At 40.3% G+C, this 15,227-nt stretch overlaps 1 protein-coding gene across 5 annotated transcripts in view; it reads left to right on the forward strand.

The window, feature by feature from the left end:
• The window catches only part of ARHGEF4 (Rho guanine nucleotide exchange factor 4), a 213,396-nt gene that overhangs the window by 32,226 nt on the left and 165,943 nt on the right, over positions 1–15,227 (forward strand). Inside the window, exon 1 of one of the 5 annotated variants that reach the window (XM_080604827.1) lies at positions 13,262–14,424. The exons of the other annotated variants lie outside the window; for them this stretch is intronic. Within the exon in view, the coding sequence (XP_080460953.1) occupies positions 14,386–14,424 (39 nt within the window). The 5' untranslated portion in view covers positions 13,262–14,385. Of the gene's footprint in view, positions 1–13,261; positions 14,425–15,227 lie in introns of those variants that run through there. 5 annotated transcript variants of the gene reach the window in all.

A 15,227-nucleotide genomic window follows, 5' to 3' on the forward strand; every position in this document is an offset into this window, starting at 1 on the left:
TACAAGAACATATTAATATATTGTTCTTCTAATTTAAAATAAGTGAACTTTAAAAAAAAAAAAAGCAATAAAAGTGGTGATGCAAGTAAGACTGTGAAAGCATCTGGCCGGTGAAATTCCTTTCTGGGAGGTTCCCTTCCTTCCCAAGCTGGTACATGGAGCAGTTCACACATCATGCTGTTGCACATTTCCTCTGTAACTAAAATTGCCTCATTATGTAAGGGAAATTGCTCTGTGTGCTTGTGTGGTTCTGTGTGGCAGTCTTGAGGGGAGATGTAAGTTGAGGAGAAGCCCAATTTAGAACACATTTAAAAATGAAAAATAAACCTAACTGCTTAATTCCAAGTAACGTTAAGAGGAAAGTTTGCAAGTCACTGCTATCTGTGGCTTGTTTGCAGCTTATGGCCTTTTCTAGCAGGTACCTATGTAAAGTGATTAAAATGCAGTCTCTTAATTTGAGTGAAATTTAAACAGCATGCAATTTTCTCTGGCAGTTTAATATGTGTGAAATATTCTGCCATTCCAATCCCTGGAATTTCATGCTACAGATACATAAATCTATCCCCTTCCTTGTATTCTTCTAAGACAAACATCAGACAACACCCTGTACATGCTTGCCTTTGAAAAGACAGAATGGTAAAACTGGTTTCATGGAGTTCCTGTCTGAGAGAATACCATTCTTCAGACATCCTGGATATTAAATGTTTCTGCTTGCTCCCTAGAAAATTAAGTAGTAAAACAAGCTTGTGTGTATGTGAAACCAGTTATAAAAGGCTTCCAGCTGAAAGTGAGTTGTCTGCTTATGGACAGTCTTGAAAATGTGATGTTTTTCATATAATGAAGTCTTCTCTGTTTGCTTTTAACATGGGAGCCTATTGGAAAAGTATAGCAACTGTTTGGGAAGATGTGGACCACAGTGTTCACAACAGCTGAACAGGTGCAGCTCACTTCCTTTACCGGTTCAGAAAGGTGACTGACTTAAAAGCAAATTCAGGTCTTGCAAACAGCATTGAGAATCCCTTGAGCTCAAAGGGAATGTTTGATACTTCTGATATCCAAAGAATGCAGTGTTTCTGATAAGAGCTGCACATCATGTTTAAATTCTAAACATTTTATGAGTTCTGGCCCCTGTTTGAAAATAGGGTACTACAGACAAACTGTGAAGTGACAGCTGAAATGTTCAGCCTCTTGGTATAGATTTAAAAGCCTGTACTTAGTATTTGTGTTTGAAAATTTTGGCTGGTACTTTTAGTCTCTACAGATTCCTCTCCTCACAAAAAGACATTAGATATTAACTCAAACCTACCCTGGATATTTATGGTTTACCAAAATTAGGATTTATGTAGAAACTATGCCCTCATTTATATTTAGGGCTCTCTAGGTAAGCAAATTTTCCTGGGGTAATGCTTATTATCAGTGGAAGCATGCCACATTTTGTTTGCTGAAACCATAAAAGATAAAAAAGCGTGATATCCCCTTCATTGATTTGCTGGAAACAGGAGGCATGGGCTTCAGGAAATAGCTGCTGACAAGGATGAGATGTACCACATAGGCTCATGTGATACAGAAGAGGTCATGGAGGACGTTATATTGTTTTTCAATCCGCATTTTCTTACTGGTTGTGTTCAAGTGGATATTAATTACAAAACCTGGGATCCCTGGAAGTAGAAGCACAAGTTCTCTTACTTGAGATAAGGCTAGCACAGAGTTTAAATAGAGGCAAATCAGTCTTCTCTGTGGTTTGAACTACAGTTAGGAAAATAAAAAGCTTAGAAAAAGCTATGCTGTGGTATAGAAATGTGTAATACAGACAGCTACATACAGAGATACATCTAAGTGGAGATGTAGTTGCTTGAAGTTTCCAAACAAGTTAGCAGATTTAGAACGAGGAAAAAGTTGTCCACAGCTAAAATGGATTTGTTTAGTTGAGGAAGGTATCCGAGCATTATATGATTGGAAGGTAGTTAATTTAATGACAGTTAGGTAACACTGCTGTTTTTCTATGTGTATGACCTTGGTCAATTTGCAACCAGAATCAGTTTTTCAGCTGAAATGGATGTATCTAGAATTCATTTAATCCTCAGTGAGTGAGGTCAGTCATATGAAAGACTTTATTTTTTACTGTACAGTAGTTCAGCACTATGGTTGGTAGAAGAACTTTTAAGTACAACTTTAATAAAATAATACTTAAAAAGTTGGCATAGTATTGTCAAGACATGAAGCAGCATGCTGCTTTCCTGATGTATCAACACTGTCTGCAGAAGCATAAACTCTAGTGAACTTCAATTTGTAGAAAAGATTGTTGGGGTGAGATTTTCCTAACAAACAGCACATAGCATAGGTAAGAAAAAAGTGAGGAAATACTGTTAACATAAGATTTGCATTAAAGAAAAGATGGCAAATGGAGAATATGGCAAAAAGGAACTTGGCTTCTTTCCACGACAGTCTATGGGTTTCACTGTCCTAGAGCTGTGCAACTGGTTTTGTGTGCATGGGGCAGATGGGATATGACAAGCTTAATCTTGTTTTTCTTGTTGTTGGTGACTCACCTGAGCTTTAGTACATGTGATTTGAAGCTCAGTGATTAAACAGCAAGGACTGAAAGGGCATAAGGAATGACATATCTTGTAAGTCAGAGGGAGTGCTGTTTCCATTGTGGTTTGGTATATAGCTGAGAGCCTGAGCAAACCAGGTCTTCTGATTTGGTATTTTCTGCAAGCATGTGTGTTTTCTGAGAATCTTTTTTAGACTATATCATACTTTGTAGGAAAGAAACAGTTTATGGAGAACCAAAGAGAGCCCATTAAGGTAGCTAACCTTGAATGACTCATAAGAATGGTTTGTGTCCTGCCCTGATTTACTGCAAAATCAGAGACAATAAAGCTGGCTTTCAGTCAAATTACTAATGCCAAGCATACACAAGAACATTAAGACTGGGATGCAATGACTTCTTCCTAGCTTGAAACATTTCAATTTCTTGCTTGAACTGCAACTTTTGGGTCAGCATTTTCTCATCTTCATCTTTCCTCCTTTGGAAAGCTGATTGGAAAGAGATTTTTGTGTGATTCTCTTGCAAGATAGACCTGGTGCGGTCAACACAAGCAGAAGTAATGGTCACAGCAGGCAGTGGGTATGTGCAAACTGGAACTTGCAGGTCCATGGCACTATGTTAGTGCACAGGCAAATGCAAGCCAAAATATAGACATTGTCTTATACACACACTGTGTAAGACTTGTCCAGTTACTGTAAAAATATTTTAAAACTATTCTTCAGGGAATAATGTACTTGAATTTCTTTTTCTTATGCCTTGAACTCTCGAAGGGATCTAAAACATTCAATAGCAGTGTTTGGCAAAAATTCAACAAATCTTCTAAACTTGGCTCATTTTAGGTTATGGATTTGCCAGATCTTCAGCTTTTTTTTTTTTTCCTAACAAATTTCTGTTGTTTGGGATGTTTAGCTTGAGGGCCTCATCACACAGTATTTTTACTGGCATTTGTGTCTGGGTTCTTTGGGCTGTACTCACAAAGTATCCTGGCACTTGTTAGTTCATTCAAGTGTATAATGCTCTGCATCTTTGACTTTCTCCATTGCTTAGATCATCCAGATCCAGTTTTCCTCTCTAGAGACAAGTAACTATTTTACTTTTATCTCACTGTCAGTTTTTCTCAGATTTTCCATTTCTTGTCATGGAAACTTGCTCTAAGAATTACAATGTAATTATTGCAGTTTTTTCGGGAAGCTGAAAAATGGAGGGTTTTATTGGAAAACAATTTTTTTTTTGTCTTTATAGTTACAAACCTTTTCCCTGAGTTATTCCTGAGGTCTTCAAACACAAGTTGCATTGTTGTGTTTTTTTTTTTTTCTTTTTCTCCTTCTGTGCTGGAATCCACCCTTATTGTAGAACTGTTTACCTCAAAGAGCAGATATGTTAGTTACTTGAATACCTCCTCAATTCCTCCTTGTTGTTTTAAACAAAATTATGGCACCTCTTGGTAAGCATACCACTGGCTGCATTTTGTTGGAGGACCTTGGTGCAATTTAAAGTGAGCTGGCTTGACTGGTTGCTTTTCTTTTGCAAAAACTGGATGTTTACTGTAGTTGTGAGGAATGGTGGCATGGGGAAGCAAGGCTGGTAAAGTGTTTCAGCTGGTAGGACTGGATCTGACCTATCTTCATTCCATTCTTTTATTGGGATCTAGTAACTTTCCTTTGCTGTCCTTAGTCTTCGAATTGTACTAAAGAGAAGCTTAACATCAGGTCAGCTGGCTCAAAGCAGCAACATGTTGGCGTTTGGGCTCTTCTGATGAGGTTATTCAATGTGGTGGTAACAGAACATAATAGTGAACATGAATCATGTCTAATTCTGTCTTGCCATTAAAGTGTGAGTAAACAGTTGGAATTGTGTAGTATCCAGAAGGATGAACCAATGTTTCTGGCTCTCTAGGTGTAAGAATTGTCTCTGTTCAAAGTGGTGAGGAAAGCTTTAAAAGCTTTCAAGTTTTGGAGCGGAGGTTAAAATTTTAATTAGCCGGGTTTGTACCTGTATGCATCTATCAGTGAACATTTTCTTTCCTGGCAGTTGTGCTCCCTTTGGCAGGATTTTATCCTTCTCTTAAAATCAGTGTGACAAGCCTGGGTATTTGGCCAGTGTCTGAGAGGTAGAACTTGACCCACGATGAATGTGAAAAGTTGCTATCCCAAATATGTCAGATGCATGTAAGAAGAGATCTTGCTGTGAATAGACAGGGAGTGCTACATCATAGGCATCCCTTTTCTGTTCATCCAAACCTAACAGTACCTTACCAAATGGGAAATAATCCACATAACACTCAACAATGGGACTAACTGGAAGGGCAGCGAATGCCAGATGCAGGTCAGGAATGTCATTTTGTGCTTGGCATTTAACAAGTGGAAATATCTGTTGGACCTCAGCGGGCAGAGTTAAGAATACAACGACAACTTACAATCTGAGTGAAATGCAAGGGACGATAATAGAAGGCAACACTAACAAAATTCCTGAACTGCAAAAGCTGAGTATATAAAGACATTGTGTGACAGATGTTCTGGGGCAACTACATACTCAGTGTGCAGATTAGCAATTTAGGATTGTGTGATAGTTTTGTCACTGTGATGACGCCACTCTGAAATCTGAGCAGCAATCAATGTATCTGTTTTCAAGTGACTCTGCTTGTCCAAGTTCAGTCCATAAACGTGCAGAGATGCATTTATGAGCTTATAGTTCATAATGCACCTGGAAACATTACATGGTCAGTGCATATCTCTCCATATTCATTCTTGGATCTAGCAGTGGGTAGGAAGCAGGCCTTTGTTGAACTCACTGGGGCTCCTGATAAAACGTTGCGTGCTATCAGAGAGCATAGCCTGAATGAGGAGGAATGGCTATCTGTGACTTGCCATCTCTGGAAAGCAGCACACATTTAACCCTTCTAAGGTATGAAGAAATGTGAAGAATGACAAAACTTGGCAAGATTTACAGTTCTTAAAGTCCTAGCCAATAGAATGGCATTGTGCTAAGAACTTTAGTTTTCACTTTGGAAAGTGTTTCTGCTCCTTACTGTTGTCCAGAGCAGAGAAAGGCCAAATGTTAGAATTAGAAAGGTAACTAGAACAAAACTGTATTTCACTTCTTATATTACTGGGACCAGACTAATAGTCTTTGGGTAGAAGTTAGCAAATGTATATGTCTTTTCTGTTTCCATAGGTCTAGCTGCCACAATAACTCTCAGCTTGTTTTGATTTGTACATGACCTGGCTTTTCTTGAAAAGTAGAACCATATCAATATCCCCAAGCTGTGCATTTTGTGGAGATTATTCTAAGGACCTGTATGCATTGCAGCTATAGCAGACCTTGAGTAACTAAAATAATAGCCATGAAAGTGCAGCTGCCTGATATCATCCTGAGTTTCCCAGTAGACTGCTACAGGTTGTGCTGAAATGCATGTAGTCTTATCTTTATTATTATTACAGCATCGATATAGCCTCATAATTAGTTCAACTCTACTGGCATGTGAAGCAGGCCAGTATTATAAAGGTTGAGTAGAGGTCTAAGTATTTGATTTGGTATCTTTTTAACAAATATGCCCGGTTTTCCAAGATTCATCCAACTTGGATATGTCATAGAGAGGAAGTACAGAAAGAGAAAAATTCCTGGTGGGATGAAAGAGTAGTAGTACTTACATGGTTACAAATAGTCTCTTTTCATTCCATGCTAACACTGCTTGACAACACTCCAAGTTCAACAGGAACTTCTGCAGTCCCCAGCCATATCACTCCAGTGGATACACAAACGCTTTAGGACACAGCAAGCTGAAAATTGGCATGTAAAATGTACCTTCAATACCAGTTGTGTCTGCTATCAAGAAATGTATTACAAGTCTTGTGGTACTGATCAGTGGAAAAGGTTGAATTCTTAGACATGAATTTAATTAATACCAGCAGCAGAGTTAATACACACACAGTTATTTCTTGGATCACATATTAAATGTGTGACAGTGACTTGGAACAGCTCAAAGATGAATAGGTTTTGTTGCCTGAGAAAGAGATCCCAACAGATGGTCTACTGCAGTATCAGTTCTGCAGCTGTAACTGAATTAATGCAATCACTAACAGAGCTTTATTTTTGTTTCACAAATTTGTTTTTTTGATCTTGAATGCAGAACTGAAGAAATGATGGCAACAGGAGCAAGCTAGGCTGGTAGTCTATGAACTTCAACCTCCCTTCTCCCTGCACAAGGCAGTTCCAGTCTGCAGCAACTTCTGTTCCAGTTCTCATCTTCCTTTCTCCTTTCTCAGTCATTTGCAGTGAACCAGGTGCATTGCAGTTGTGCAAGCAACTAATGAGGCTTGCTTGAGACTGTTCTCCTGCATGACTAATTCAGGATTCCAAAATATTTAAGTTAAAGTGATTCTGGGGGCTTTTGACACCTGCCCATTGAGGTGTTACTATTTGCCATCTGTATTATGACTCAAGTACAAGGTCACAACATGCCTAACAGCTACTAGTAAGTTGCCAAGAGGAATTAATGCTAGTAACTGTGTGTCTTTAACTCCTGTCAAGTGCTGTGCCTTGCTAGGAAACAGATGCATACCTTCTTATTTTAATTTGATTCTCTCTCATCTTTGTTGGACCATTTGTGTATGGGGAGTTTCCAGCAAAAGCTGTTGGTAAAGGCAGAGCAACACATGGGGTTTCCAGTGGTGATTAAGTCCCAGTGCAAACCAGCAAGTTTGGTGGGATGTGCACAGTTCTTAGGTGTCCGGCCTCTGTAGAAAGGTGGAAAATAGAAGCAGGGTACTTGAACACATACCACTTGCATTCTCTTTCAGGAGAACAAACTGTTGAGTTCTCTCCCATAGCACAAAAGGAAAGCAAGGCAAGAATTCAAAGATATATGTGAAAAAAATTCCTACTCAAATGAGCCAAATCTAACACAGAGAAGTGAAAACCAGAAAAACCAGGAAATCATGTACATGATATAATACTGCAGGAGAAGCATGTGCAGGAGGGCAGACACAATAAATGGATATTGAAGATAGTATAGAAAAAGTATGGCATGATTTCCTGGAAGTGCTGCCACACTAACAAAACAGGAAGAGGGAAAACAAATTAGTCTTAATTTTATATTCAAATGCAGAGAAAAAATGTTTCTTATGCCTGTGTACGCAGTACTTTGGACTGTGTGCTTACAGGCTTGAAGGCTTGACCTGCATTTAATATTCGTCATGGTAAAGTGCAGCAATATATGACAATAACAGCATACTTTGTCTGTGACTGTACAATCTATTGTGTGTTGTGTAGCCATTGTCTATGTATACACAATCTAATTATTTCTACTACAAGTGAAAGCATACAATGCTAACACCTTGGTTGAAGACATATTGGTTAACAAGAACAACATTTTTATGCTAATCAAAGGAATAATTGTACAACGAGTACAAGGACTTTGTTTTCCTTGGTTTTGATGTAGTTCTTGACTGACGAACTAACCCCATCTCAGATAACTAACCTTGTGATGTCACCTGCTTGGGAAGAAAGCTCTCGACTTTCTCACTCCCCAGTGATCGGCTGTGGGATCTCACCAAAGAGGGACACAGTAGTTTATGGAAATCTCTCTGCTGTGTGTGCACTGTCGGTTTCTGGAATCATTTTCAGAGCTTCTGCTCCAGACAAGCTTCTCCATAAGGTACTCTGCCTCTGCCACACACAATAAACTTACTAGATTAGAAATCTGAATGCCACAAGCCCTTGAAATAGTATCATAGTCCTAACCAGCATCTATCAACTAATTAAAAAGTATTGTCTTATTTCCTTTCTTATCAGATCTCCCCAAAGGCCTGTTTTTTCTTGATTCCAGTAGAGTCAGGCCTTTAGAGTGGGATTGCATACTAGACAAGGACTCTAACCTGAAAACAGTCTTTTAATAGCCTTGGTATTGACTGTTTTCATTTTCAGTCTCTCGTCAGACTGAGAGTACATAGTGCTGGTTTATGTCTCTTTATGTCTGGGTTCCTAATGGCTTGGCACTACAGCATTAGCTCTTCATCTGGTATTACTGCATCTCACCCTACTGTGGGTGCCAGCAGTTTCCATGCATCCGGGGCTGATGCAAAGGTAGGAAAATGGATTTTATGTCCAGTGTAGGGTACATTAAGAATGATGGACTGGATTCTCATTTGCACCACTGTAATGTTTCCAGCCATGTAGAGGAGGTATTAACAGCAAACTTGAATCTGAGATAATGGTTATAACTTTGAAACAGTTTTCTAAAACCATACCAATAGCTCCCTATTGGACTAAGTTACCAGGCATCTAATTCCAAGTTACCTATGCTTCTAGTTTAGAAGAGTATCTTGGAGACCTAACAAGCTCTAAATTGACTTTGTAAGATTCATAGCAAGTCTGCTGTTTTTCACAATCTGGGCACAATCTTGAATAGAGGTGTCAAACTGCAGCAAAACTACCTTCATCTGCCTAGGGGACTGAGCATGTGGTGACAGCAGTGACATTCCTTCCACCTGTGGCATCACCAGCAACTCCCAGTGCATGTGGTGAGACAAATCAGCGCTGGGTGCCTTTACTGAACACATTTGTAGCTTCCTTTTAGGGTTAGATACGTGGCTGTTGCTGCACAGATTTTATTTTTCCATAGAAGCTCATAATTAAAACAAACTTTTCATCTGCCCTGTCATGTAAACTATAGCCTGAGAAGTTCTAACTTAGTTGCTGTTTGCTGATATGTGTCAGCAATGGGATTTTCTTGGGTGATGGTGGCCAGTGTTGATACATGGAGATTTCTGGCTTAGCAGTCCAAATGTTTACCGAGCTGAGAGCTGAGGCTGTGGTAAAGCACTGAAATAACCATCTCAGCTCCCTAAAGTCCAGTTTCTCATTATAAGTCCAGAATCTCTTACCTTCTATGAAGACAGAAAACTTACATTACAGGAGGGAAATTCAGGAGGATTCGAAGAGTACTTGAACCAACATGTTAGGCTGCATCAGGAGGTATAGTTTTATGATAATGGGAACCAAATGAACTGCCTAAGGGCAAATAAGTAATTACACAGTAGATGAAAGTGTCTGACATGATCATTCAGAAATTAGAAGACCTGTTTGGTCGCATAAGTCATCTTGCTCAGGCAGTTAGTGATGGCTGCCTGCAGTATGTCCCTTACCGCCCAGGTCAATGTGACAGATAAAGTCTTCATTGCTCGAGCTTGTTGTTTCCAACTGCAGCATTTCAAAATATGAGTCTGGGGATAAGAGTGATGATTTCACTAAGCCATATTAAATGTCCTTTTTAATAGACGATATTTGTCTTTACTGGCATGAGAACATTAACATCTCTAAACTTTGTATTCTAAGGGGAAGGCAACATATAGCAAAAATTGTTATTGTGTAACTAATCACCATCCTGAACTACAGTCCGCTTCCTCAAAATACAGAAGTTGCTCCTTGGAGCAAATGATGCTCTCAGAAAAGGCAAGAAGACAGGTCCGGTCCCCATCCTTACTTTATGCTATGCAGTATGCACATAAGACTTCTTGTGTTTGACCCTTGCAGCTATTAAGCTGGAATGACTATCAGCATATTTTCTAACATTTGTTGTTTTGGAAGCCAACATGATAGAATTTACATAATATCCATCTATGTTAAACTAACCCTAGTGAAAGGTAAATGAAGTAGTCAAATATTTGAAATAATGTGAAGAAAAGTGTTTTACCAGTACAGTAGTGGAGTTTCAGTGTCACTTGCCTGTCTTTAGAGAATCCCAGTCTCAGTGCTCCACAGAGTTTTGGTACCTAACGTTAGACAGATGTCTGTGGTTAAGGCACCCCATACTGCCTGATCGCCTGATCTGCTGGAAGCAGTGTCTCTATGTTTGGGTCCATGTCCTTCTGGTTTTTTGTTTGTTTGTTTTGTTTTGTTTCAGTGCCAGTTTGAACAGTAATCTTTGTCTGTGGTTGTAAATGGCAAAATGGATTTTTTTTTGTTCTGTGATTCTGTGACAGTTTTCAGCTGCTGTTCTTTAAAAAGCAGAAAAGGCATGCAGATTTAGATAGCGTATCACTAAGATACACTATCTTAACTATAAGCAACAGTGACTGGCAATGGGCACTTGGGGATTAACAGCTATATGCCTGTGCTGACAAGAATACATCCCCATTGACCAAATGAAACATCAGGATCATACGCTAAAAAATAATCACTGTGATTTTGCAAGCAAAGCTTATGTCAAGGGACAAACTCCTCACTCTGAAAATAGACTCCATAATAGCGAATGGACTCTGTAATAGTGAACTCCTGGGAACCCATGGTTTGCTTTTAAGCAGGGGGATAGGGAGAGAGGTGGGGAGTGAGGAACCATGAAAGGTTAGCTACAAAAAAACAGCGTACTGGCAGTAGGCTGATGTTCTAGAAAATGCACAATTTTAGGCAGTTTTTTTTATACATTTTTATACATTCACAAATCAAAGTTACTGTCATTAGTAACTTTGTTCATTAGATGTAGAATAAAGGGGGAAGGGAGACCTTTTAGTCATTTGTACATATCCTAACACAGATTAATTCAGGCTGCAGGTTCTCTTGGTTATGCTAGGTCTGCCTGTTTGCAGTGCCAGACACCCACCCAGCTGCTCTCTCACTCCTTGTCCTCAGCAGGACAGGGGAGAAATAAAACGATGAAAAAGAGACTGGGTTGAGATAAAGGCACTTAAAAATTACCACCATGGGCAAAACAGACACAACTTCAGGAAAGTTAACTTATCACCAGTTAAAATGGAGTTGGATGGTGAGAAACACAAACTGAGAGACCTTCTCTGCACCCCTCCCCTTTTATCCCAAGGTTCACTCCTTCATTCCTTCACCTCTACTTCTTTTCTCACCCCCAGAGGTGCAGGGCAATGGGGAATAGGGGCTGTGGTCAGTCCATAACAGCCCCCCTGCTGCTCCTCTCTCCTCACACCTTCCCCTGCTCCAGCACGGGTCCTTCTCGTGGCCTGTTGTCCCCTAAGGGTAAACCTGCTCCACACGCACTCCCCAGAGGCTGTAGGGGAACCTGCTGAGGTGCAAGGAGCACCTCCTGCTCCTCCTCCTACTCCCCTCTGGCCCTGGCACCACAGCATGTGCCCCTTCCCCACCAGGCAGCCCTCACCCTCGCCCTTTCCTACATCTGAGGCGCCCCCAGCCTCTGGTTGGCTGAGCCTCGCCTTGCAGCGGAACCTTCTGGAACCGTCTGGAGCAGGCTGGAACCAGCCAGAACCGGCCTCTCCTCACAGAGCCCCTCTCCTCACAGAGCCCCTGCAGCCACCTGCTGGCACCTGGGCATGGGTGCTGAATTTAACCTGTATTGTTCGGGTAGGTGAAGAGATAAACATAGCCTATAACGATGGGCTGAGATGCAGATTTGCAATGGGCTGATTTCTAGGAAGTTTCTTGCAATTTTTGTGAAGTTTTGGACAGCAGACTTCTCATAATAGTACTGTTGTCTTTAAAGAGTTGCAGGATTAGGGGAATGCATACAGGCTGCACATCCTATTTGGTGAAGCAGAATGAAGTAAACTAGTCCAAGAAATGTAGCAGTCTCTGAAGAACAGATCTCATCTGATTTACAGGAATCTGGTGAAAGGGTCAAATATCCTTATTTCCAACCCCAAACGAGTAAAGCGTGGATGAATAGGGTGGGAGATGAGCATTTCAGAACCTGAAAGGGGAGTCAAGAGCTGTGGCAGCCCCCCCGGACAGAGGCAATGTCCTGGTTTTGGTGTGCTGTTTGCAGCAAAGGAGGCTCTCCAGGAAGTAGAAATACTTCACGCATGTAAGTTGCTTTTTTACTAAAACCACTTCACACGCAAATATGACTTTATTTTCCCTTTCATTTGTGAAAAATAAATGCCAAGGTGGCTCAGAGGTGGGCTACTCTTAGTGGCCATCTCCTTCTGCTGCCAGCCTGAGGTCAGCTTCGGCTTCAGCTGCGCCTGGGCAGAGAAGCTCCCTGGGCCAGTGGGCAGGAAGGGTGAGTGCCTGACAGATCTCCAATAAGTGGAGTGTAAATGAAAGATGGTAACTTCAGAATTAATCATGAAAAGTAATCTTCAATTTCAACTTCAGAATTAACAAATAAAAGCATTGAAAACACTCCAGCTGGGCCCACTCACTTCTTAGGACATTTTAAAATGTCCATTTAAAAAAAGATGGATTTTTAATTGTTGTTGGGTTTTGAGACTTTTTAGGATTTAGGTCTGTCATTTACCTCCCAATTTCTTATCTAAATTTTACTTAAGAAGATTGCTACATATATATATTATTGATGTGTTTATCTTTTAAAATTGAGATTTAAAGGAAAGCCCTTTAATCCGTGAAATCCTGTGAGATAGCAGGACTGATTTCATTGAAGAAATACTGCCGTTTGGCAAATCAAACCACTGACTTTATTGTATTTCCAGCCTTATGTTGCAATTTAGAAATTATTGGCCTAGTTTCTAACAAGTTAGGTGTGTCCTTCCTTATGACTGGGTATACTTAACTTATGCCGTTCCCACAATGGCAGAAAAAATGCGTATATGTTAAAATACAGCTTCCTGCTCTAAAGTATTTGATTTATGCATAAATGTCTTATTTGCATGTCCTACCAAAACAAAAATATTTCTATTTAACATAGAGCAGCAAGAAGAATGGCTGCTGGAAGCTATAGAGGGGTTTGCAGTATTGCAAATCCAAGGCATGTGGGGGACGTGGTTGCTGGTGGGCGGTGACACAGAGATCCTCCATTGCACAGGGCGGATCAGAGAGTGTGTTTCATGAGTGGGCGTTCCTCTCTGCGGGTGTTCTGGGACGTCAGCTGTGGTGTTGGATTTTCTCCCTCCTCCTGCCTTGATGTGCTGGATGCACAGCACATCTGTCTGCTTAGCCTAATTTCTCTCCTGTAGCCAGCAGCACAGAGTATCAGGAACTACTCTGGGGCAGGTTCCTCAAACATCTCTTCTTGGTGTGAAGATTTTAGTGTCAGGTATTTTGAATAGTTCAAATATAAGCCATGGATCAATTAAAAATAAATGAAAGCATGCAATAACAGGCTGTGCCTGACAGTTGTTGAGGTGTAGAGTGATCCTGCTCTGAGAACTTGTCTGCACTGTGTAGTTGCTGTCTTTTATTCCACTCTAAGTTCACTCTGAATAGACTACCTGTAACTTTCAGTCCTGGCAATTTAATGTTGAAAGATTTTTTACTACATGGCATAAATTACACCTCTGTGTTGTTGAATGTTGCTGAAATACAGATAGTCTTTAAGAGACATTAATGTTAAGTGAGAGAGAAGAAACTGAAAAATGTCTGTACTGTTCTGCATTTCAAAAGACTTGTTCTGCAATTTGCCCTCACCTTTAAAGGCAGTAGCCAGAAAGCTCATACTGTGGGAGCCTTTGCTTTTAAATGCTGCAGCACGCATAATGCTCACTGATTGAACTTTAAGTTGGCAAAAGCGAAAGCTGGGGGGGATGTAAGGGAACATGTGCTGTCCTTTGTAGTTCCAGTTCTTTTAGAAGCACTCACAAATAGCTTTAGTTTCTTTAGCAAATACAATGGCATCATTCTGGGCATGCCTAGTAGAAGTGTTCTGGGGCTAGTAAACTGTGAACAAACCTGTTTGCATTGCTGTACTGTACAGCACAGCACAGATAAGCCCTAATTGTTATGCAACTCCTTAGCATAAGCTCCTGGCATGGCTCACATGCTTCTCTTGTACTAAGACCGTCCAAAATAGCAACAAGAAAGCATGTAACTAAAGACACAGCAGGAGTGTAGGAATTCACCCAGGCCTTGGATGTTCTAAAGATTGAACAATTCCTCATTTTAAACCTTCCAAAATGCTAAGCATAATGTATTTTCTTCGGAGCTTCTTCAAGGTAAGCAATTTTAAACTTTTCCTAAGTGTGGGAGTTTGGTTTAGTTTTGTTTTGGCAGGAGAGACTTAGATATGAAGTCGTTCTAAGGGAATGTAGAAAGTAGTTGTCTTGAGAATTGATGCCCACTAAGTGAGTGCATTCACCAAGTTTGCAATTTGCTTTGCTGTATTAACATTTGATTTGTTGTAGAAAGTGGTTATTTTCTGCTAGAATAAAGAGGAAACTCTTCTTTTGGCTGATGTTGGGAGATTCTTATATGATGAAAAACATAAAATTTATGGTGCAAACCACATCCTTAAACAGGGAGTTGTAGTAGCAGCAAATGCATTTTATGAGGCAAAAACAAATTATAATTTGTTATTATTACATTTTCCTGAAGTGTCTTTCGTATTTTAAGCATGCTAGGTCGACCAATTGAATGCTACTATCACTGAAAACATTTTAGGTACAAAATAAATTACAAAATGTTGCACAGAAGTGTAAATTTATCTTTCATATTATTAAAACAACCAGATCAAAAAATCGAAGCCCCAGTGATGGGTATGTAACTCTCTGGGGACAGTTTCATTCCTGTGAATCTAACAACTTCAGCAGTGCTGTGACTGAGGACGTGCTGCTGGCTGCTGTTGGGCTGAGGTGGCTGTTTCACACTGAGTACCAGCTGTGGCTTTTATCCTGTTCAGAGTGACGGCTCGGTGGTGGCTGGAGCGCGTGTTGCAGGTTTCACTGGAAGCGTGCACTGTGAATGCCTAGATGATTTGGGGAAGTGTGGGTCAAGGGAAATGGAAGTTTAATTGGATTAG

Source organism: Anser brachyrhynchus (genome assembly GCF_964034855.1).
Source record: "Anser brachyrhynchus genome assembly, chromosome: 9".
Taxonomy (NCBI): Eukaryota; Metazoa; Chordata; class Aves; order Anseriformes; family Anatidae; genus Anser; species Anser brachyrhynchus.